Here is a 23,342-nt window from a genome sequence, read left to right on the forward strand (position 1 = left end):
AAAACGATACGAACAAGTATCCACACTTATGACCAAGTTGTTGTAGGCAAACATACATCAGAAATAGTGCTGAAAATGTCAGGTACTTTATTGCATTCAAACTTTTATTTTGGTAAAATTATACAATAAATGCACAGCTTGAGTATCTTCCCATGCAGTGCATTAACCTATAAGCTAATACAGAAAGCAAAGACTACATCTAAGGAGCTCTGGAGGTTCACTTCAGGATTGGAGCTGTTCTGGGACTGCACAAACCACTGTCTCTGTGTCTGTGCAGCTGGTCCCAGTGTTTCTAGGATACAGTTTGACAGTACTAAGTGGTGCTGTAGTCCAGTTCAGACTGGCTTCATACCCAGAGGTGCCATATATGCAAAAGCAACGAGAGAATAAACCACATGTTTGATTTTAAAGATTGCCATGTGCCAAACATTCACTGGAGAAAAACGGTCCTATTATCAGGTCAAATCAGAGTAAAGAATAGTAAACAATGCACACAATTTGAGAATCTGAACACATTTGCACTGGTATGCTGTTTAGGAAATTGGTTTGCTCTTCTGACAACTTTATTCCAAACCTTGGCATGTTTGTTGATTGAATTCCATTTTTAATTTTGATAGCCAATTAGTTATCTAAGTGATTGGCCCTTAGGCCTGGAAACAGCTATGGATAGTATTATTGACTGAATCCAATACGTTTTTAACATTAAAAAGCTCACACTACCCCGAAATATATAAATTTCACGCATACAGGTGACATTCAACATTCAAGTGCCAGTGTTTTTGTACTGTCTTTTGGTCAAGTTTCTTTAAACTTTCAAAGAATCACTTTGAGGCTTACAAAAATAAATATTTCTCAAAAATGCTTAATAAATTACACAAAATTAGCAGCAAAAGTAGAATCTAGAAATCTGTGTGCAAATGGCTAAATTCCCCCACTGCTAAACCCCTGGTCCCAAATCAGTCCTGGTTAAACGTTGAGAACCTTTCCCCTGTAAACAAGCTGCGTCGTCCCCCCTTCTCCTCACACTCTGGAAGCTTAAGGACACATATCCAAGACATCTATATAAAACTCTAGATGTGCAATAAAATAACTTTAGTAAAACTTGATGGGCACGACAGGGCCTACACACCTAGCTCAAGTAGCACCATTCAAGTCCTCAACACTGTCAGTGCATGAGCTTTTAAAGTTCTTCAATTTCTAAAAAAGTTTTCAAGGCACAACAAGCTTTGAGGAGAGAGAGCACTTAAAGTTATATGCCTCATGTCTCCTCTCATTGGCTGTCCCTCTGACAGCAACAGCCTATCCTGGCCTTGCCAGAGCGTTAAAACATTTATGCAGAAGAACCCTCACAGGAGTCCACAGTACTTTACCAGGAGGAAGTCACCCCCTGGTCTTTGGCCATCTCCACCGCTGGTGAATAAACCAATGGAAACAAGTTACCAGTAGTGGTACTGAACGCCTCATACTCGCCTCCTGCAGCCCCAGTCAGAGGTAGCGATGACCCTCCTGCACCAGCCCCTGCTGTAACTTGTAAACTTCAAGTGATCATTCTAACTCCCGTCTCTGAAAGATGAGCCCTGCCTCGAACGCAGCTTGAAAAGAGAAAACGTTTATAATTAAGTTAAGCCTGCGACTCAGTTCATATGTCCTACCTCCTTGACCAAAAAACAAAACACTAGCATGCGTAGAATACCAACTGGTTCCCATTGGTGACTACATGCCTGGCCAGACTTTCACCCCCATTGCTCTGGTCCTTATGTAGCTGTTTGGAACTTCACGTTCAAGATTGGCAGGCATTTTTTTTGTTTTATACACATTAAGGAAACATTTTACTCAAATAAAAATGTTTTTGTTCGTTTCTTAATTGGGTGCACGCTTGCAATAAAATGTCTCTAATAAAATATACAAACAAAAAAAACTGCCCACTTTCTGTAGCTAGCACATGAAATACTAGCTGCCGTAACGCACTTGTCATTTTAATTAGTGGAGTAAAGTTCCATGTTAAATGTTAATGTCATTTCAACACTAGTGAGCATTTTGCACTGAGCTGAATGACAGAATTAGGATCATACCTGGAATGCCTTTTCTGAAGACTACCACATCCATAATACAGACCCCTGTCCAGGATAGAGTGAGCAAAAAAAATAATAAAGTAATCCAACTCTCCATCCCTTAAGGTCAGACTCCAGTTTGCACAAGGGACTCCCCAGTAGGGGACTCGTTAGTGGGGGACGTGCTAGTTGTCAAGACCCTGTAGAAAAGGCTTCATGATGTCCCTGCCACAAATTTGAAGTTCAAATGGAATCATGACTCAAGTGAGCCACAACACCCCAGTGTTTGCCAAGGTTTGAGTAAGTACACACTTTTAATATACTCCATGCTTTTCACCAAATAATAAAATTAAAAAAAATATAGCAACAATTTAGAGCACGTGGCCAAGTTAGTTTGGTGAAAATGACAAAACAGATTTCCTTGCCTCAATTCGAAAAGGCACAGTACATTAACATACAAATGATCCTCAAAGTTGTCATTTTAGTTTCTTGTAGTTTTTTTAAGTTTTTTTTTAGAATGATAGAAAAAATTGGTAGCTTTTTTTTTGCCCCCCCCACATCAACAGATGTTCGAGTTTGCTGCTGGAGCCATGCACACACTTTCAGTATGATGTGTGACTGCTCTCTTTCAAGAGCTCTGCTGGTGGCCCTGTTTGAGGGCTCCCTGCTTTCCAGCAGAGAATCACAGCTGGAAATGTACACTGGGTCAGTGAAGTGAAGGGAGTGTGTGTGTGTGTGTGTGTGTGTGTGTGTGAGTATGTATAAGAAGGGGTGAGGGGGTTAGGGTCTGGCTTATGTATTAACATGTGGTTTTCCGTGGGGTTGGGTTGGCATGGCAACCTGCTCATATGGTACCTAGTTGCCCCACCAGTCCACGCTGCCAGAGTGGCTGTAGTTGCCACCATAGCCATCGTTGTTGTAGAAGTTGCCCCCAAAGCCACCTGAGAGCACAAGAACAAAAGGTCAGGTCCAAGGGGTCTCTTTTACCCCAACCCTAGTCCCTTCAGGGCAGAATGTTGTCCATACTACAACCAGCGACAGTATGCTCTATCCAGTCTTTAGACACGGGACAGCAGTTGACCTCAAACCAAACCCTGGTCTTACCTCCTCCTCCCCCGAAGCCTCGGTTTCCTCCAGGAGTGCGCACTCCGCCGCGGCCCCCGCCTCCAAAGCTGTTGGCAGCTCCGCCCGGCGTCTGACGGTAGTCCCTGGCTCCGAAGCCTCCAGAGAACCTGAAGATGCACGGCCACAAGTTTAGAACCTGGATTAGGGCAACACTCACAGCCCCTCCACCATCTTAGGTGAAGTGCTTGGTGTGCAGTGTCATGGATGTGTAGACAGTGCAAGTACAATGAAGCATAATCCCTGTTGGATCATCAGGTTGGCTGGCAAGTCGGGAGGTAAATGAGTACCTCTTGCCGCGTCCTCGGGTGGTGCTCTTGTGCTGGTGTTCGTACGCCAGACTCTCTAGCCAGGTGGGGACCTCCTGCTTTGCCTCCACCAGAATGTCCAGCAGGTCTTTGGTTATGTTGCTGTTTTTGTCGTTAAAGAACGACGTGGCCAGCCCTGTAACACACGAACACACACGTTTATCTATATCTATATATGTATGGGGTTTAACAACGCCCATTTTCACATTGAACAGTTTAGTTTTAGGCTTTCGGTTCAGCATGCTTTTACGAACCAAATGATTAGTTTGACTAATCCTATTAAGATTCATTAAAACACCTTAAAATGGGTGAAATATAGGCTAATGTTCTCAGTAACACTGCACTCAGCAAGGTAGCCCAAACAAAAAACCCTTCAGTCAGGTACACCGGGAAGCACACCATGCTCACTGTTCTACCAAATGCAGGACAAAAGTCAAACATTTCATAACTAGCTAATGAATTCTTAGCCACACCCCCCTTTCACCGGTTAATTTTATGACAAAGCTAACAAGGACACAAAAGCTAACAAGGACACAAAGCTAACAAGGACACAAATAGAACTAGCTAGCCAGCTGGATGTACATAGCCACCAACTTTGCATCTCTGACATTTCTACTTTTTTGCTGTACCGAACAGTGAGGCCACTCTATTGTATCAAACTGTGATGATCAAAAACACAGATGTGCCTGCACCGGCAAAAAAATACGTCAGGTAATTGGATGAACCATCTGTTTATCACCAGGTAACTTCAACCACACCCACAGCGGCCATTAGTTCCTCATAAGATGCTGATTGGTCCGAACCACTGTGGTTCGGGCACAAACGAATAACTTGAAGCATATCCAGATGGCTGCTCTTGTGGTTGTGATAAATCCACCTGTCTCAAAAGGTTAACCCTCTGCAGACAGATCTGTAAAAATATGTGAACCTACCATCAGAGCTACAGAGGCCCAGCCTCGTTCCTTATCAAAGCTCAACTTCATGTCTTACCCAGGTTTCCCACACGTCCAGTACGGCCAATACGGTGAACGTACTCTTCAATATCACTGGGCAGGTCAAAGTTGATCACATGTTTCACATTGCTGATATCCAACCCTCTGGCAGCCACCTGCAGAAAGACGCCACATCACTCAAATGCTGCTGTTGGTGTCTGAGTGAGTGTGCGAGAGCAAGCGTGTGAGCATGTGAGAGTGTGTGTGTGTGTGTGTGTGAGTGAGTGAGTCTCACCGCTGTGGCCACCAGAATGGGGCAACGTCCGGAGCGGAACTGCTGCAGTGCCTCCTCTCTGTCTCTCTGGGAACGGTCTCCATGGATACTAGTGCAGGCGTATCCCTCGCGATACAGGAAGTCCTCAAGGGCATCAGCTCCCTTCTTGGTCTCCACAAACACCAGCGTCAGGGAGTCCTTACCTGGGAGGGGCACACATGGAAACAAAAATATATTTAATGACTAAGTCCTTTGTTCAGTGAAGGATAAAAATGTAAGTACAGAGAGATGGGAGCATGGACAGAAAACATTTTGGTGCAACCAGACCTCAAAGCCATGGGAAAATAATAAAATGGCAACTAAAAGTGGAGACCAGCTTATAGAAGCAGCTTTGCATTCAAATTTATCTGGGCAGCATAAGGATTCCAGTATCCCATTTACCATAAAAAAGGTTCAATTCGAAGTAATTTGCTTAAATTTAAGAGTTAACTTGAAGCAAACTGAACCAGGACTGCAAGTTGTCCTTAACACAGTAAATGGTGTGACTGAAAGAAAGATTTGAGCTGAAATAACTGCTCTGAACTACTTTATCAACTTGGGAGATGGAAATGACACTCATGCTAACACACAATGAAAATGTTAAATGACCAGTTGTGTTTCCAGAACATTCATGTAAAATATTTTTTCTAAGAGGAATTGTTTTTAAATAAAGATCTCCAGATGGAATACGGTAGGGGAAAGCAGACAGACTGCAGGAATTGGATAGCTTGAGGTTTGGGTGTCACGGCAACAGACAAACTTAGAAAATGCCCTCCCCTGGGTGTAGGTGGTAGCAGAATAAACAGGTGAATGTTTACCTGAGCTGAGCCATGACATCAATTTCACAGTATGCACTAGCAGAAACCTCAGATCAGAATGTGTCTTAATGAGCTTGTAGAACTGCAGGGAAATGAGGCCCACCCCCAGTTTACATATAGAACTGGTCTGGGAGTTTTAAACAAGATCTTGTCTTCCTTGCAGATGACTTATGGGGATTTCCCTTCAGTGATTTCAACCACTACGCAAGGCAGATGACTGGGCGAGTTTGGAAAACAACATTGTGGACAGGGGCACTGCATTCTGGGCACTGCTCTATAAGTAGAAGAAGAGACCCTTCAGAAGCAGCTAGCTGAGCTTCACTCCACACTGCCTGGAAAGCGGCACAGGAGCTGCAGCAGGACCTGAAGCTCCTAACAGGCACGATGGGGGAGGGGAGGGAGGGGGTGAGGAGGTGGTGGAAGGAGGGGGAGGAAGTTGAAGAGGTCTGGGAGGGGGAGGAGGTCTGGGAGACACCAGTGGAGAAGATGAGGGGTGGGATGTGATGCATCTGGCTGGGTCAGACAGGAGATGTAACACACTCATACTCACCAGGTTTCTCTGGAGCATCCGGCACTATTTCCTGAACATCACTGGGAATGACTGAGATAGATAGAACCAAACCCAAACAGCCAGTAAACGCAAGGTGGCTGGCAGCATAACTAAACAGCTGTAGTGAACAGGGTGCTACACATGGGCAATGGATGAGCACACACACACATAACTCTGAACTACACGGAAGCTTAGCTATGCAGCCTTTTCTGGCCTCTCTCCCCATTGACGAGACGCAACACTAGAGAACAGCATTATCTGGCAAGCAGGATAAACACACAAGGGTAGGAGCATGGCTATTACTGTCCTAAAGAGTCCTTCACAACAGAAACCCCCTACATATAACCTTCCCTGCAGTTTGAGACTTGTTCTTGACAATGCGTGTTTGTGTGTTGTCGTCTCCATACCCGTGGCATTCAGCAGATCGAGGAGGAAGGACCTCTTGTCCCCGTCCTCCACCCACACCACCTTCTGGGTGATGTTCTCAGAGGTGGACCCCACGCGACCTACGGCCAGAAAGATGTAGTCCTCCAGGAAGTCCCGAGCAAGGATCTGAACACACAATATCTCTCCGGTTAAGAAGGTCGTCTTTGAGAGGAACGCAAACGCTTTTCTGACAAGTACACATGCGTACCTGGATCTCCTTGGGGAAGGTGGCGCTGAACATCATGGTCTGGCGCATGCCCTTGGGAGGCATGGTGTCCTGCTCCACGATGCGTCGGATCTGAGGCTCGAAGCCCATGTCCAGCATGCGGTCAGCTTCATCCAGCACCAGGAAGCTTGGAACACAGGCAACACACTGAGTACCCTTTGCCCCCAGTGCCCCATCATCTCCAGCAGACTAGCTGTACCTTCATGCCCACCCATACTTGCAGTAGTCTCTCCATGTATCTCCCCCCCCACCTTCTTCTTGTCCCTCCGGCCCCTTGTTTGCCCGCTCTCCCCCTTGCTTGATGTGCCCACCCTCCCTCCTGCTTACTTGTCCCTCCTTCCCACATGACTTGTTGTGCCTGTCCTCCCCTTTCCTTACTTGCAGTAGTCCAGGCCGATCTTGCCCCTCTCCATCATGTCCACCAGGCGTCCAGGGGTGGCGACCAGCAGGTGGCAGCCTCGCTCCAGGTCTCTGATCTGCTGGCCGATGTCTGCTCCTCCGTAGACCACGCAGGGACGCACGCGTGAGCGGTACGCAAACTGGCGAAGGAAACAAGGAACAGTTTGTAACTCACCTTATACAACGGGTAGTTCCAAGCCATGGTATATGTAAACTGGCTTTTTTATGACTACTATCACACCCTACTGATTCACTACTCCAGGTGTAAATTGCTAATTTAACTGCAATTTCTATCATGAAGCTATATTTAGCTTAAGTTCTAGAGTAAATAGCTTGCCCAGCTAGCATTACTTTGAGTTTCTAGGGTTTGTAGTTTAACGCAATACCATCTCGCATCCATTACTTAATGAAAGTAAAAAAGGTACTGGATACAATTTCCCTTGCCCTTCTAAACAGTCAGTAAACCCCTGGTAACTATTCAACATCCATGGTTATGCAGGAACTTCTCACCCTGTGAAACCATCAAGCAATGGGGATTCTTTTAAGACCTTTTGATTGTTATTGAAATATAGCTGAGAAATATTCATTCTGATAAATATGTTGCAGAACCCATGGGGTTATTTATGACATCTCACTATGTATTCATCCTCATGATTGGTTGCTTCAGAGTAGCATGGGTTTGTGTGCCCATTGTGTATGAGGATCAGAGGCCTACAAGATGGTAGGCGTTAGGGCTACACTGAAGTCACGGTTCGGTTCATACCGCGGTTTGGTTTGAGTTTGGTACAATGGAGGGAAAAGCAAAACAAACCAGGTTCCTCTATATGGGCGCATGGAAGATGACATGTAAATTCCGATGGAGTCAGTAATTTTTTTGGCTCTGTGTGTGTATCTAACGGCTGGTTAAGCACTGTAGGGAGGAGAAGTTGGACAGTTTTTTTTTGTCTCGTTCCAGTTATTAACACACCTGGGTGATGTGGCGTCAGATATTTTTAGTCATTTAGCACACGCCAGATGAGTTATATGCGTTGGCATGTTAGATACATTTCCACTCACGCACCACACAACCAGTAACGTGCGGTTATGTCAGTAAGAGGCTAGGCACTGAGTTATGAAAGCCAGATTACCTAATTAGGCTAATATGTCAAAACAGTAAACGCAGCAAACAGTACAAGCAGTAGCTTTCAGCCGCTGAGCCACATAGCCAATCTTTTCTTCATACCAGTCTGTTTGAAACGATCGAAAACATGTCCCTTTTGCTGCAGTAGTCCATACAGGTCTGGCGTCGACCTCCCTCTTGCTATTAACTCATTTTTTGAATAAAATCGAGCTTGGAGAAATTCCTCAAAACCGTGATACTGGCAGACACTGCTGCTGTCATTTTGACTTGAATTTAGCTAGGATTATGCTTACAATAGCTGGTGTAATGAGTTGTGCTTTTCAACTTACATGTTGAAGAATAGAGGATCGAAGTGCGCAAGTGAGTTTTTCGCTTGTCGTCCGCAGTAAAAGCACTGCTTATTTTACCAATTGGAATAACACACATATTGCATATATAAATCACAAGAATACAAATACATTGAATAAAATGCAGTGTTTCCCCTATGTTGATTTACCGTGGCGGCCCGCCATGGTTAAATTTCTGCGGCCACGGTATCAGAATTAGAGCTGTACACAATTTTAGGCTGTCTATCAGCTGTGATTGTTAGAGCGCATGTCGGAGAATAGCACAGACGCGCTTCACAGCGCAGTTGAGATTGCGCGTCCTTGAAAACTGAAAGTCGTATAACTTATGTTGTCAGTTCATTTAAGCCTGTTATTGTATTAGTCTATAGTTCTTGCAAATTTTAATTAAGTTAACTGGTGATTTTCGTTGTTTGTATTCTTCCCCTGCTAGCGAAATTGCACATCTGTTGATTCAATAGCGATTGCTGCCCTTGCTCACGTTTGTATTTTAGGTGCGTTATTATGCTTAAGTAGCCTAGTTTTAATGAATAAATAGTGGGTATATTGTTATTATTAAAGAATGTTTAGCCTATCAAAATCAAATGAAGCAGACAGTGTACATGCTTCCGAGTGGCCTACATTAATCTGTAGGCTAGGCCACTGTATTTATAATAAGTTGCTACATCAATTATTAATTGTCAGCATTTATGCCATTTAGAACATACTTTAAGGTGTCTCCAAGTATGCTAATTCTATTTCTTTAGGAACGAAAATATGTGCAATATTACATTAGCTATTAGACTATTACACTAAGCTGCTCCGAATATAGGGTTAGCACTTTGTTTTGGCCGGGGGGGGGGTGTAGACCTGACCTGCCCCCACTGCTAAAAGAAATCCTAGGGGAATCACTGAAATTAGGGGAAACACTGCCTACCTTGCCTACCCAGACTGCACATCACTGCCCACAACTGCTGAACAACGCCGACACAGTGCTTGTCTCATCCACCACTCTCTCGCCTGTATTACTATACCTGAATGGGAAACCAAAGTTTTCCCAAACATCTAATCATACTCGTCCTTAGTGCTGCTAGCTATATCTGACTCACGGCGGCACCAATGAGAGCTTTAGAGCTACAGATTAGATGTCCGTAAAGAACAGGAGTATGTAACAGTAGTTCCGCATTACATTAATTAATTCGTACGCACATTTTATTAATTTTTATACCGTGTATTTTTCGTGTAATATCATGCACCAAACCCTGACGCCCGTACCATACAGGTCGGTACGAAAACATGTACCGTTCCACCCCTAGTAGGCGTTAATGCTGGGTGCGGTCCTTACCTTCCTGGCCTCGTCGTAGATCTGCAGGGCCAGCTCTCTGGTGGGTGCCAGGACCAGGGCCAGGGGGTACTGCTTACGACGGCCGTACTTGCCATTATCCTGCGCACATTCACACATCGGTTACACGTGGTCCAGAGAAAGTGTGTGTGTAAATGTGTGTATGGTTGGGGGATGGGTCATACCTGCCCTCCCTTGGTGGCCTGTGCAGCTTCTCCCGGTCCTTCACAGTATATCTGACTCAGCACCGGCAGCAGGAAGGCAGCAGTCTTTCCAGAGCCTGGACACACATAAAAAAACATGTCTTATAAGAACCTGGGGGACCAAGAGGAACTCAGTCCTCACACACCATGCTGTCAAAGCATAGAACCATGGGAGCACCTCGTTCTAGAACAGTACCCGCATCTACTCTGAGCTATAAGTGATCTTCACACTATTAACCTTTAGATTAGTTAATTCCAAAATGTCCGACACTTACCACAGCGTTCTTTTCTTTTTTTGTTAGCTAGCTTAGATAGCTGCCAGGTTAAGTTACCTAGCATTAAACTCGTAGCAATGCTACTACCATGCTAGTGTTACTAGCTAGCCTTTCAATTTGTACATTTTGAAACCATACATATGTGTTTGTCGCATAGTTTTTGTCTATCAGAAAATATTGTATTGGAATGTTTAAATCACATTTGTGATGTTACGCTGTAGGACCCACATTTGAACGATCACATACTTGTGACGCTACTCATTAACGGGTTAAAGAGCCATTTCTGGGTTGATTTTTTACAACTGCACAAACAATAGAAGGTGCCAAGACGTAGTGGTGCTGTCAAGTCTTACCAGTTTGAGCACACGCCATCAAGTCCCTCTTAGACTTGATGATGGGGATGGCATACTTCTGGACCGGGGTGGGTCGTGTGTACCGGGTCAGGGCAATGTTGCCCATGATGATCTCCCCCATCTCCACATCATGGAACTGACAATAATACAGACATGGGAGATATTTCACCAGGTAGCCAACATATCTGCAGATCTGCTACAGCCTCTCAGAACAACCTAGCACAGATGACTGCTCACCACCATCTTAAAAAGTCAGTGTGTTAGATATGGGCTGAAAAGTCAATAAACAGGAGCTTGAAACTCTGACTTACACTGTCTATGTGAGGAGGGCAGTTGGCTCCAGTGGCCTCCACAGGAATGTCATCATACTTCTCAAAGTTAATCCCTGTGTTGCTGCTAGAAAACAGCTCTCTGCGGAACAGACAGTCAGAGGTCAACCATAGGAGAGGTGGCGTTTTCATAGTCACGAATAGCCACCTGGACAGTGTAGGCATTACCAACTAAATGCAATTTAAAAGTGTAGTTATATTGTTGCACACCAATAGCATTGAAAATAAACAAAGTTAAGACACATCAAAACATTTTACTCTAAAACTAAGAGTAATTAATTGAGGCTGAAGCCATATAAAATCACACAATTCAGTCAATTCATTTTTTGTTCTAGACATTTTCAATAACACTAGATCGCCATCGTTGTCCCGCAATGAAACTGAACTAATTTTCCATCACCACACCAAATGTAAAAAGTTGTTGAATTTTGATTTTCTTCAACAAGCCATTTTAAAACGATGCCTGTGTGCTACTGCAAATCCCCCCGTTGTAAGTATCAAGTGTTCTTATCAGTCTAAATTCTCTAGCAGATTATTTAAACAGAATTCATAATTAGTTTGAATACCAAAAGCTGGTTGAATATTTCAAAAATCCATCCCCATTAGCAACAAGATTCTAAAGTGCTGATTAGCTTGAGGCCAGAGGCTCAGGTTTCTTATATTGTTTCAGGAGGCGTCAGACACTCACTGTTCCAGGCGATCATTGGCCACAGTGGGTTTGGACCAATCCTCTTCGTCTCTGGAGTCCTCCTGCCAGCGGCTATTTCCGCCGCCTCCGTATCCTCCACGACTTAACACAGAAATATTTTACATTAACCATGACTCTCCGAATCCGACCTTGATTGGATCTACACACACACATCCATTTGCTGGGTTACATGCACACACACACAAGGACGCTATACATGTAGTGTTCAAAAGCACAAATACTAACTTTCCCCTGTTGCTTGCTCCACGGTCGTTGAAGAAGGCAGACTTGCCCCTGCTGTCTGAACGTCCTCCAAAGCTGTTGTAGGCCGCGTCCCTGGGAGCGCCTCCCCAGCCACCCTCTCCTGAAAATCCTGCACATGGACAGGACGCCTTTAGTGGACCCTTACAGCCTCCAACACCCTGAACACAATCATCCTGATGGTCCAGGTGCCTGCTGGAGGACGGAGCCTCCTGGGGGGTAAAAAATCTCTCCCCGCCAACTACAACTCTTAAGCTGCAGTTTGACAGTTGTTCTGGTGATTGTGTGTTTGTTTACGCTGCGTTTTGTATATGGGAGTATGAATCCGTTTTTGAAAAAGGTTTTCACGAAAGTATAAAAGTAATTCCTTAACCTGTTAGTAATGGCGTAACATTTCAAAGCTGTGTTTGTTTTCCATATTTATTCCGTTTGAGCTCTCAAATGTTTTTTATCCTTACACCCCTTTCATAAATCATTACCAAATAATACAACTGATACATCAAAGTAGCAGAAGGCATTATTACACACACACACACACTTGTTTTGGCATCTTTAATTACCAATGCTATGCAGTTGACTATAGGTGCACTAGCCTTTAGGAATACTGGTATTGCCATTATAACATTACTCTATAGCCGTGTTTCTCAACTGGTGGGTTCCGAACCAAAATTGGGTCGTCAGCTGGTGCGGAGTGTTGCGGACGTGTGCTTGGGCACCGTAAAAAAAAGTGTAACTTTCTTTTTATAAGTTACCGAACTTCCAATTGTGCGGTTTGATTTCGAAAGGTGTGTAGGCTCAGTGTGCCGCCCGCAATCTAGAACAAATTATTACTGGAATTTTTTTTGGTGATATTAATTCTAATGGTTTGGAAATTAAATTATTTTTGGGTTGTGACTTAAATCACCAAGGACAAATGAGTGTCCTAAGGTTAGACCAGTTGAGAACCATTGCTCTATAGCATAGTAGGTTTCCCCACCTGCACTTTGCATTGGGTGATTAAACGAGACTCCGCCCCTGATACCACGGAAGCTGCCACGCCCACCTCTATCAGTGCGGGGGGGCGCACGTCCTCCGAAGCCCCCGTTCGTGCGGTTGTCATGGAAACCATTCACAAAGCCGTTACCACGTCCACCATCCCATCCAGGAGAGTCTTTAAAAGGAGGTAGAGGAGAAAGGAATTAAAACATAAAATAAAAAAAAGCTAATCTGTTGCTTTTATCAATTAATTTGGGCAAAGTTCTCCCCAGACCTTTACAACAAACTGCCTAATTACCTGAGAGCAGCAGCACATTTTATCTACACAGCAATAATACAAGTTAGGCCCAAAGTCTGGGAAAGAACTGGGAACCATCACTACTCTTCCTCTAGAGACAGCAGTATGGGCCTGGTCTCAATCTGCATCAGGAAACATCTAATGAGCTTGTGCTCTGAACAGGTTTAAAACTCGTGACCATGTTTGCATTGGTACTATATTAAGCGATATACAAAAGAAAGTACTTTTTATTGAGTTGGAGACATAGTATTGTTTCCAGACCATTTTATTTAAGGGACTGTAGCTGTTGCCTATCTACACTGCCATCAGTGTAGATAGGCAGTTGGAGGAAGATCATGTTGGGTTACCACCAACACTGTGGGCCACAACTAGTGCAGGCTAGCTCGTACTCACAACCTGCCTTAGGCCTCAATTCAGACACCAGAACACCTGCACTGCTCAAATGCAACTAGCAGGCCAACTTGTGCAGAATCAAAGGCTGTTATTTGGTGATGGCCCTTCATAAACCAGCCTCCAATGAGTCTGTCAGGACACACATGGGACCAGAGGCCCGGCTTGTTCAGCCCTCCTGTGTGGTGTATTAGTGGATACATGCTGCATCACTAGGGTTAGGGTTCACTGTGCGTGAGCCAAGGTTCACTAGCACTACTGAAGACACACAAAAGCAGGAAAGAACCCATGTTTCCCAAGGCTAAAACAGATACAGACAAATAAAAAGTGACAACCTAATGTTTCTTGACAATTGATAAAAGATATAATTTCAGAATACTTTCAATCCAAACTGTAGTAGAAGAGTATCCCATCATTGGTATCCTACTTCACAAATGTCAACCATCTGGTTAAAACTGTTCTAGCCTTGCTGCCATTAGTCCAGCAACAGACAGTGCAACACCTTATTAAAAAACATGCATCACAAGCAAGCAACTACAATGCAAGCTTCGACACATTTCGGAATTAGTCCATGTCAGAATCAGGCTAGAACTGCCCATCAAACTTTGTGCAGTAACATCCACTTGACAACGGCCTGGTCATGTCAGCAAATAAGCCATCTACTAGAAGACCTCAGCCAGGGCATGCAGGTGGATCCTGGTATACCACATCTGTGAGCCCAGCCCCCACCGTAGGTAGGGTAGAAGCCCGGGTCATGAGAGCCCAGTCCTGGGTAACCTGAGCACAAGCACAGGGGAAGTAGGCTATAAACCCCTGGGAGACTGCAGTCTATAAAAGAGCAGGTTGACTTGGCACTAATAGTTTCCAGTCCTCCCATCCATTAGAGGCGTGTCCAGGCTGCTGCTCTGCAGGCCGGGGTGGGGGGGGGCACATCTTAGGAGGAACTTCCAAGGACATTACAGATATGAACAAAGGGGAGCATTAGGGTGAGTTGGTGAGTAAAAAAAGGCTCCCGAAAACATGTTAAAATGCAAGCATTCTATACTTCTGAAGTAAAATCTCTTGTTTGTCTGACCAACATCCACTTTTTAACAAGCATGTAAGCAACTTGGTAGAGAAAACTGTTGAAAGTTCTTAAAGAACGGTCACTACTCGTGTGAAATGGATGATGAATTAATTTGGCCCCACCCTCCTTCATTTAAGCTTTGCTGGTATGCAAATGACTATTTCATGCATCTTGGAATTCAGGTTGCCCTCAGCAGAAGCAGACAGAAGGGACTTACAGAGAGTCACTGGTGCCATTGAATAACCGCACTGTCTACCAGTGGATAAAGCATTTCCTGCTGTGGAATAAGAAAAAAAAAAAGGCATGCGTGAAAGGAGACTCACAAAAGACATGATTTATCAGATTACGTTGAACAATTGGCTTCTTTAATAGAAGGTAACCTTTCATGTGTTTGTACCAGAGATTAGAAAGTATCGTGAGTCGATTTAACCCAGGACATTCACCTGCTGGGCATAGACAACCCAGGATGCACCAGGTACATCTACCAGATTGAAGCATTTGTACAGAAAAGAAGGAAGCTGGTGTGAATTCGGGCAGATATTACATTTTTTAAAAATCATTCATTGGATCTTAATCCACAAAACATTGGCCACAGGCCACCATCCATTAAGTGAATAAAAAATGTTATAGAGAGCACACTGAAAACATATTGCAGAAAAGAAAATGCTGGTCACATACGACTAGTTTAGCTGTGCTACTCTTAAGCCAACATGCCAAGAAAGAACATCCATTTCTGGTGGCTCTTTTTTTAGAAATCCATGCACACGGGAAATTAGAATCCCTCAGATGGCTCTGGCGCAGAGCAGGAATGCAAAACTAGAGAGGGTACAATTTCTGGGAGTATTGTGAGGTGTGCTTGCGTCGGTTGCCGATGGATCCGTTTTGTTTCTGAAATTTAGCAACTGATATTTCTGTATATTTTAAATAAGTATGCATTCTTATTATTTATGAAGATGGCACAGATCTAAAAAGCACACATTCGTTGCTGCTCATTAACATTTTAAAATACTAAGATTGAAGTGTAGAATGGAACAGGATTCTTTTGTCATTTCAATTAGTGCATGAAGGAATGGTGATAGGCTATGTGGCAGCCTCGCATTGTAAAATAAATTGGGCAATCCTGTGTAAAAATAAATGGTCCTAACCTATATCTACCAACATTGTTGGAATTGCAATTCACACCGTACCCTCTGCTAACTTAAATAAATGCCCCCGAAAACATCACGCTGGCCTTTGCCTGCAGCTGTCTGGCAGTTTTAGGTAGCTAGCCATCTTTCAGAAGTTAACAAGTTTCTAAACTTATTTTCTACTATACGTAACTGCGCGTAGGTTTTTGACATTAGTGACTGTGGCTAGATAGTTAGCCACCGTTAGCTTCACTTTTCTCTCCACAAAAACGTATAAAATTATGCCTAAACCGTCAAATGGAAATTTGACACGGATACAAGCAACGCAATCTGGAAAAGACGAGAATTTTGACATTGTCCGCGTTTCCAAGATTCGTTTAGAAGCTCTTCACACTAAGAGCTCTTAACACTAAGATTTGGGAAACGCAGCCATTGTCTGTGAACTGCATAAATGTAAGTTTTTTTCTCCAAGGGTGAGAAAACAAATGAATACTATATTTCTTCGATTGAACACTGCCCTCAAATAAAGTAGTTTACATGGCTACAGTAGGTAGGTGTTTTCGCTATCTAGCTGTTTTTGCAGTCCTTGCAAATCAGCGTTAATAAAAAGCAGATGAGAAAGAGCTAGCTAGTCTAGCATTGACATTTGCTTGTTGCTTAATCTGAGATTTAGAAGACCGTACTGTTCAAACTAGCTAAAAACATTTAATGTAGCGAACTAGCAAGTTTGTCTAAAGACACGTTAGTATGCTAGCGCAGCTAGCCTAGAATACCGTATTTTTTATAAACACCGCCCTCAAATAAACACTGCACCAAAAATTTACATTGTGTAATAAACGCTGCAGCCGTTCATCGAAGAAACAGTATGAGAATATAGGTTGTGCCTTGCCAACGGCAGGAACGCCCAACTTAAAGTTCCAACACTGAACTAATAAGGAACAATGTTTCTGACAAGTGTCTTTTTCCATTTTCACGCTTAGTTATAGTTAGGTTTGCCCACCATTACACCTGATTTGTTGGGTACATTTCACCAAGTGTTCCAGTGACCACTTACCGTTTTTGGAAGCCTCTTTGTTCCTTAAGTGAGGAGGAATATAACGCCCTGAAGGAAAAAGCACAGTTCAAAATGTAAATCCATAAACACTGACACGCAACTGCATCTAAACATTAACTATATGGTAATACAATCAATCCACAACATAACGGAAAAGACCATCACTTGACAGAGAAAGTGAAGTAAAACACTGTACACCTATTGAGGATCAGAGTTATTCTTAAGTAGGGGTGGCAGCACCACATATTTGGATCCAATACTGGAGGGCCACAATTGCCGATATTGCTACCTTTTATAGTTAAAAGCGGCTTATGTAATTTATGCAGTATCCGGATTTCATCAATAGGCTCAATCTGAATTCATGAGCACAAAATAATTTGCTAAAAAGGTTAGCAATCATTGTTAGATGAGTGGTAAAAATGATGCCTGCCACCTTGGGACCAGGAGCCTCCTTTATAAACGTTGCATACGCACAAAACTGAGAAATGGGAAACTGCAACTCCGATGGGAGCATGATGAAACTCTCGACAAACCTTCAAGTTGAAATATAACCTCACACGTGTTACATATGAAGAGTTAACTGGAGTACGCACAAAAAACTTGATTTTCCGATAAATACAAAACATATATCCGTTTATGCAAGAGTCCCTGAAATATTTACTGTTTGATTGGGAATGTTTGATTGGATCTATAATCATTCAACACTTCTTGCATGTTATGAAATGTATTCTCATAAATAATAAGGTGAACATGAGGACAAATAAAAGGTTTTAACTGATGCTGTTGCCTCAGTCGGGCAGATACGAATGCACAATGTCATAGGTTTTTGTTGCTGTCAATGTGATAATGGCCCTGTCATTGTCAATAGCAAACAGTGCAATTAACAAACCTGAAAGTGATATCCATAGTAATGAATATACATTCTAACATTAATTTTGGGTTTGTCAGAAACCATTTAAGGCAATTATGAGTGTTACTTGGGTGGGACAATATGCTCGCGCAAGGGCGCTTAACTTCAAGTAAGTTCTGATCAAAGAAACCAAAGCAGAATGTGCGTATGCATGCACTTTGCATTTCGTTCGTATGCAACGTTCTCACGTGAATTCTACACACGGCTTTATACAATGAGCCACCAGGTGTAGTGCAAAGAAGTGACTTCTGCCCAAAACTTTGGGAGAAATGTTGGCCTATACTTGGAAACTACTTATAATTAACATGATTGATGGGTTATAGAAATGCTATTTTTTGCAGTTTTCCTCATGTCTGCATTATTATTCCAAGTTTGTTCCAGGTTATAACCAATCCAGTCAGTTTTACCAGTTTAAATATACTTACTGCAGAAGGGTTCTCAGCAAAAATTCACAACAACAGTAGTGAGGCTAAACAACACATGTGCTTGTTTTTTGAGCAGCAGCAGTGAAGCTAAGACTGCAGGCACTAAGATATGCACACGACAACTGAACACTCTTTGCTCTGACAGTCCTACTCTTTGATGATATGGGTACAACGTTGGATAAACAGAAACTGGTATTGATCCTATTGGTGCTAGAATCCATCTTCAAAAAATTGTAGTAGTTGTAGTATAGAGATATTTTGAGACAGATACGCCCATAAAAGAGTAGGCCAATGTATATATGATTTTCTACTAAAATGAAATAAAATCTAGCAGAGGACAGCAGAATACTTACTGCCAGTTCCTCCACCACCCTGTCCGTCTGCAGAGTTCAAGTCTAGGGCAGCAAGCTGGGGGGAAAAAAAGAGATACTTTAGGGAAGTTCTTGAGAATGTGTTGGAACAGGCTGTAACTAGTGTAGGTGGGCACCTCCAATGCTGTGCATACATAAAATAGCAGTGAAAAACTTGAAATTGGGCAGATTAATTCCTTTATTCGTCACCTCCCTGGCAAATGATATGGATTTCAAAATAGACAGCACCTTGCTGTAGTTAAGGATAGTGCCCCCCAAATTAGATGGTACGTAGATAGAATGTATGGCAGTTTGTTAGAAAAAATACATAGGCTATATTCTACATTGGATTTTTTTTTTATTATTATTATTTATTAGTTGCAGTCCAATTGTAAATGCATTGAATTTGTATTAGAAACTTCGAAAGGAAGGAATGTGCATTTAAACAGTATTTGTAAAAAAAAAAAAAAGTTGCTATTGCACTTTGAGAATCAAGATCGTAATTCTTTAAGCACATAGCTTTCGTTCGCAGATCGCAATGGGTGCACCCGACACTAACTGGAGAATACATTTACGTAAGAATAGCATTGGACGTACTGAAACTGATTCAAAGCCAAAGTTCTTGGCACGAGTCGCTGCTTAGACATCACGTGCCACTTAGCTGGCTAGTTAACCAAGACCTGGCATTAAAGCTAAACATCTTGGTGTCCTATGCTTAACATGTTGAAGCGCAAACGTTGATAATACTACAGGAGTTCATTTTCATATGTGCAATAACTAGCACTACGCCTTTGGTTAACTAAAGCTAGAGATAAAGAATAGCGGTAAATTACCGTACATCGTAACTGCGTTGGCTTTCAATAAATATCCTGCGCCACGTTTCAAGGCTGTCTAGCTAGCTTTGTAATTGGCGTTAGCCAATAGGATAGCTCAACGGCAAATGATGTTTTCAATACGTTTTGATAAACAAATACGTCTACTTACTATAATTACAAAATTGCAATCAACAATTACTTAAGAGTGTTTAATAAAGTACGATTTCGCGGTAAATCTCAAAACCTATATGAACTCTGCAGTCACCATTTCATAGGTTCGTTCGTTTTGGCTGAATTGTCACATAACCAGACTGAAACATAACACAAAATGAACAATCGTCGAGAAAGTGCACCGCGGGAGTGTTAGGTGAAACTAAACGAGGGTCACTAGCTACTTTAAGTCAAAAACGGCCACCATTTTAACCGGCCGTACACTCGCACGCACTTAGCCAGGTGTAGAAACTAGATTATAGTCTGCCATCTATGGTTAGCTAACAAGCTTGCTAGCACTAGCTATCAAGTCTCACACGAAAGTAGCTAGCTCGCTAGCAGTGAAACTAGTTTAAATAACACATTTTAACAGTTTACCAATGTAAATAATGTATTAGATACATGGACAGAAACTTACCTGCTGATCTAGACCGTGTGGATTATCGACGACCACATGACTCATAACTGAAGACAATAAGTGAAGATTATTTCTCAAGAAAAATAATTTTCTTTGTTAGCACGTTCAGCTACCTAGCAGAACAGTCCGTGACTCCGTAGATACGTTCAAACGTCCGCGTTATTCTCAGTGAATTAGATGTACTTTTTATTGTACGAATATCTAGATGATCCCTTTTGCCTATTTAAGGTTTACCGAATGAAAGTTATTGCTATCCGCTTGGGCTGAGCTTGTAACAGAAACCTTCCTCCCGCTGGCTTGTCCGTGGTGGAATGGAACTGGTTTATTTGTACCGCGAGATGTTCGCCTGAAAACGAGTCATAGTGGCAAGCCATCGCGATGCGATCTTCAGCATTCGCAGTCACATTATTAAATGCCCTGTTGTTTCTTTAGCCGGGACCTTAGCATGGCTCTCTAGAAAATACTATTATTCTCCTGATATCACAAAATATATGTAAATATATGGATACATCTTACATATCAGTGACACACGTACAATATTACATGTCTGCTAAGTGGACAACTGAAGTATGGTGATGGCACAATAAGATTGTCACAGAAATACAGAAATACAATTATAACTCTAACTGGGTGAATGCCTTGGCAAGGCACAACCTATATTCTCTCATATATATGAATCATTATTTATTATTATTCCACACCTTAAAAAACGTGAATTTCTACATAGGCAACATCGGTGTTCTTCTTGGTCCCAATTGCGTTGCTTGCGTTGGTTTAGGCATAATTGAACAATCACAAACATCACCATCTTCACAAACCCACGCGCGATTAACTGTAGTAGCTGGTAATGCTTCCTGATATCTCTTTGGTATAAGACAATCTTATTCTTGGTTTTATATATTACCAGAGAAGTGACTCGGATGTTTTTTATTTGATCAATCTTTGGCGTTTTTGGCTAAATATTTTATACACAAATGTAAATTTAGTAGCCCAAGAGTAAGCCACTCTTTAACCTTTTTGTTGATTTAAAACGATATATTTGATTTCAGATTCCACTCATAAGAAAGCTGTAAAAACCTTTACTCTTTTCAAAAAGTATAGCCTACATATTCTTGCTCCCTGGCATGTAATTTAAGTTTCTGTCATTTGTATTTGTGCATTACGTTCTAACAGGGGCATAGTCAGGACGTTATTTCTGTGGTGGTGGGGGGGGGGGGGGGGGGGGGGGGGGGGGGGCATAGCGTAAGTGACAAATGACAATATAAGAATACTTTATAAAAAAATACAAATGCATTTTTTTCAGCTTTGTACCGTTTCTGTTCATCTGTTCAGGAGGCTTTTTGTGAGGTTGGGGGGGGGGCGATAGGAATGGCCATGCTCTGACCAATGGTGTCCGTGGCGCCCCCCTGGCCACCACGTGGCTACGCCCCAGCATTTTAATATAATAATAAATATTAATTTTGAAAAAAAGTAGTAAGCTAGCTGGTAAACTATTGGGAGATAGCTCCCTAAATGTGTGAGAAATACAACATGTTGCGTGAGAGCGTGATAAATGGCTGAAATGAGCGGAAAATTGCTTGAGACTTGAGAGCCCTTTTTGATGTGTAAATGAGCAGCATCAAATGTATGCTTCTTAATCTATGCCGTCTTTAAATAACAAGCACACCTCACAATTTCACCAGAAATGGTACCTTCTCTAGTTCATCTTAGTGTTTCACTTTAGGTGAGGTCCAGACCAAATCTGACGCTTTGCGGGATTTACATGCCACCACATTTCATCTACTGTACTTAGTTACTTAGTGTGAGTCCCAGCCATGAATTTAGTGTTGGCCCAGTAGGGGTAGGCTATATTTGGTCATTAGGGCTAGGCTCTTGTGTATACTTGTAACATTGTTTTGTTCTGAATTGCTGCATATTGTAGAGCTATTGGTACAAACCAACACTGACAGCAGTGAGTACTTTGCCATACTTGTTTTCATAAATTGTTGTCTGAGCTGTAAACCCTTCGGAATAATATTCAGATTCTCCCTGCTGCTTTGCCCAAGTGCAAGCGTACCTGAGCCTTTTACCAGGAAGGCTCAACAGTGTATGGATACAGCCACCTCACCTGATGTCATGCACAGGTCCACCAACCCAGAAATTATTATCTTCCACTTGAAAAGGAGGAGTGGGAAGCAGAACACCTATCTCACAAGGTCCACAAAGTCAGTTTTGAGGAACGCAGAAATTTGAGTCTACACCTTAACACAAAGCGATCCTTGGCTTTGAGGTTGTCCTCAGAATGCATAGGTTAATGGTGAGCGTTTCTGTGGGCGTAAAACTTGTTTGACTGATACATTGTTAAAATGCTTCTTCCATTTAGGTCTAATACAGCTGAGATTGAGACCTTAGTATCCCAGCACCAATCCATGGGATATTTTTCCGGAAAAAGTTTGACAAAATTGGCTTAAAGGGAGCCTTTCCATTGATAGACCATCTTAGACCATTAAACACCAAAGTACTGGCCAAAGTACCGTGTGGACATTTAAACATTGCCCCCATATGAGCTGGACATCCCATTCTAAGGCATTAATATGGAGGTGGCACCCTTTGATCCTATAACAGCTGCCACTCTTCTGGGAAGGCTGTTCATTTCGGAGTGTGTCTGTCGAAATCTGTGCCCATTCAGCCACAAGAGCATTAGGGGCGTTGATGTTGGGTGATAGACCTGTCTTGGTGTTTAGGGATCTGTGCATGTTTTTCTACACCAAACTTAACAAAACATTTCTGTATGAACACCTTTGTTCATGGAGGCATTATCAAGACAATTAACAATGGGGACTGTTATTTATAGTTTGGGGCTAGCCCTTAGTTCTACTGGTGGAAATATTAATGCTAAAATGTCACCCTAACTTTGTGCTTCAAACTTTGTGGCAACAATGTACAGAAAGTCTTTTCATAATTGAGCTTGATAATACCCCTATGCACAAAGCGAGGTCCATACAGAAATGTTTTGCTGAGTTTGGTGTGGAAATACTTGACTGACCAACACAGGTCCCTGATTAAACCCAATAAAAACACATTTGGGTCACTTCTAACACCTTTTGCAAGCCAGATAAAATTACCCAACATCAGTGTCCAACATCCCTAACGGTTTGTGGCTGAATGGAAGCAAATTCCACATTTATTTTCCATCGTCTATGGAAAGCCTACCCTGAAAAGGCAGTTATTAAAAAAGTGGGAACCAACTCCATATTAGTGCACATGATTTTTAAATGAAAGGCTT

At 42.6% G+C, this 23,342-nt stretch overlaps 1 protein-coding gene across 9 annotated transcripts; it reads right to left on the bottom strand.

Annotated features, from left to right (window-relative positions):
* Nucleotides 1-64: 64 nt before the first annotated feature.
* LOC124484997 (ATP-dependent RNA helicase DDX3X-like) lies at nt 65-20,408 on the bottom strand. Of its 9 annotated transcripts, none has more exons than XM_047046195.1 (21): nt 20,078-20,408; nt 18,638-18,692; nt 16,950-16,997; nt 14,986-15,042; nt 14,408-14,479; nt 13,016-13,189; nt 12,025-12,151; nt 11,779-11,880; nt 11,073-11,172; nt 10,762-10,897; nt 10,116-10,210; nt 9,934-10,032; nt 7,125-7,285; nt 6,729-6,873; nt 6,502-6,646; nt 6,095-6,145; nt 4,709-4,890; nt 4,472-4,589; nt 3,464-3,617; nt 3,156-3,283; nt 65-2,992 (listed from the first exon to the last, which is right to left on the bottom strand). In XM_047046195.1, the coding sequence occupies exons 1-21, from the start codon at nt 20,120-20,122 to the stop codon at nt 2,907-2,909; spliced, it is 2,280 nt and encodes a 759-aa protein (XP_046902151.1). In that variant the 5' UTR covers nt 20,123-20,408; the 3' UTR covers nt 65-2,906. The 9 variants fall into 9 exon arrangements, with proteins under 9 accessions (XP_046902151.1, XP_046902154.1, XP_046902150.1 ...); XM_047046198.1 differs by having other exon boundaries at nt 13,082-13,189; nt 14,986-15,045; XM_047046194.1 differs by having other exon boundaries at nt 14,986-15,045.
* Nucleotides 20,409-23,342: the final 2,934 nt, after the last annotated feature.

The sequence above is a fragment of the Hypomesus transpacificus genome, chromosome 23 (genome assembly GCF_021917145.1).
Source record: "Hypomesus transpacificus isolate Combined female chromosome 23, fHypTra1, whole genome shotgun sequence".
Lineage (NCBI taxonomy): Eukaryota > Metazoa > Chordata > Actinopteri > Osmeriformes > Osmeridae > Hypomesus > Hypomesus transpacificus.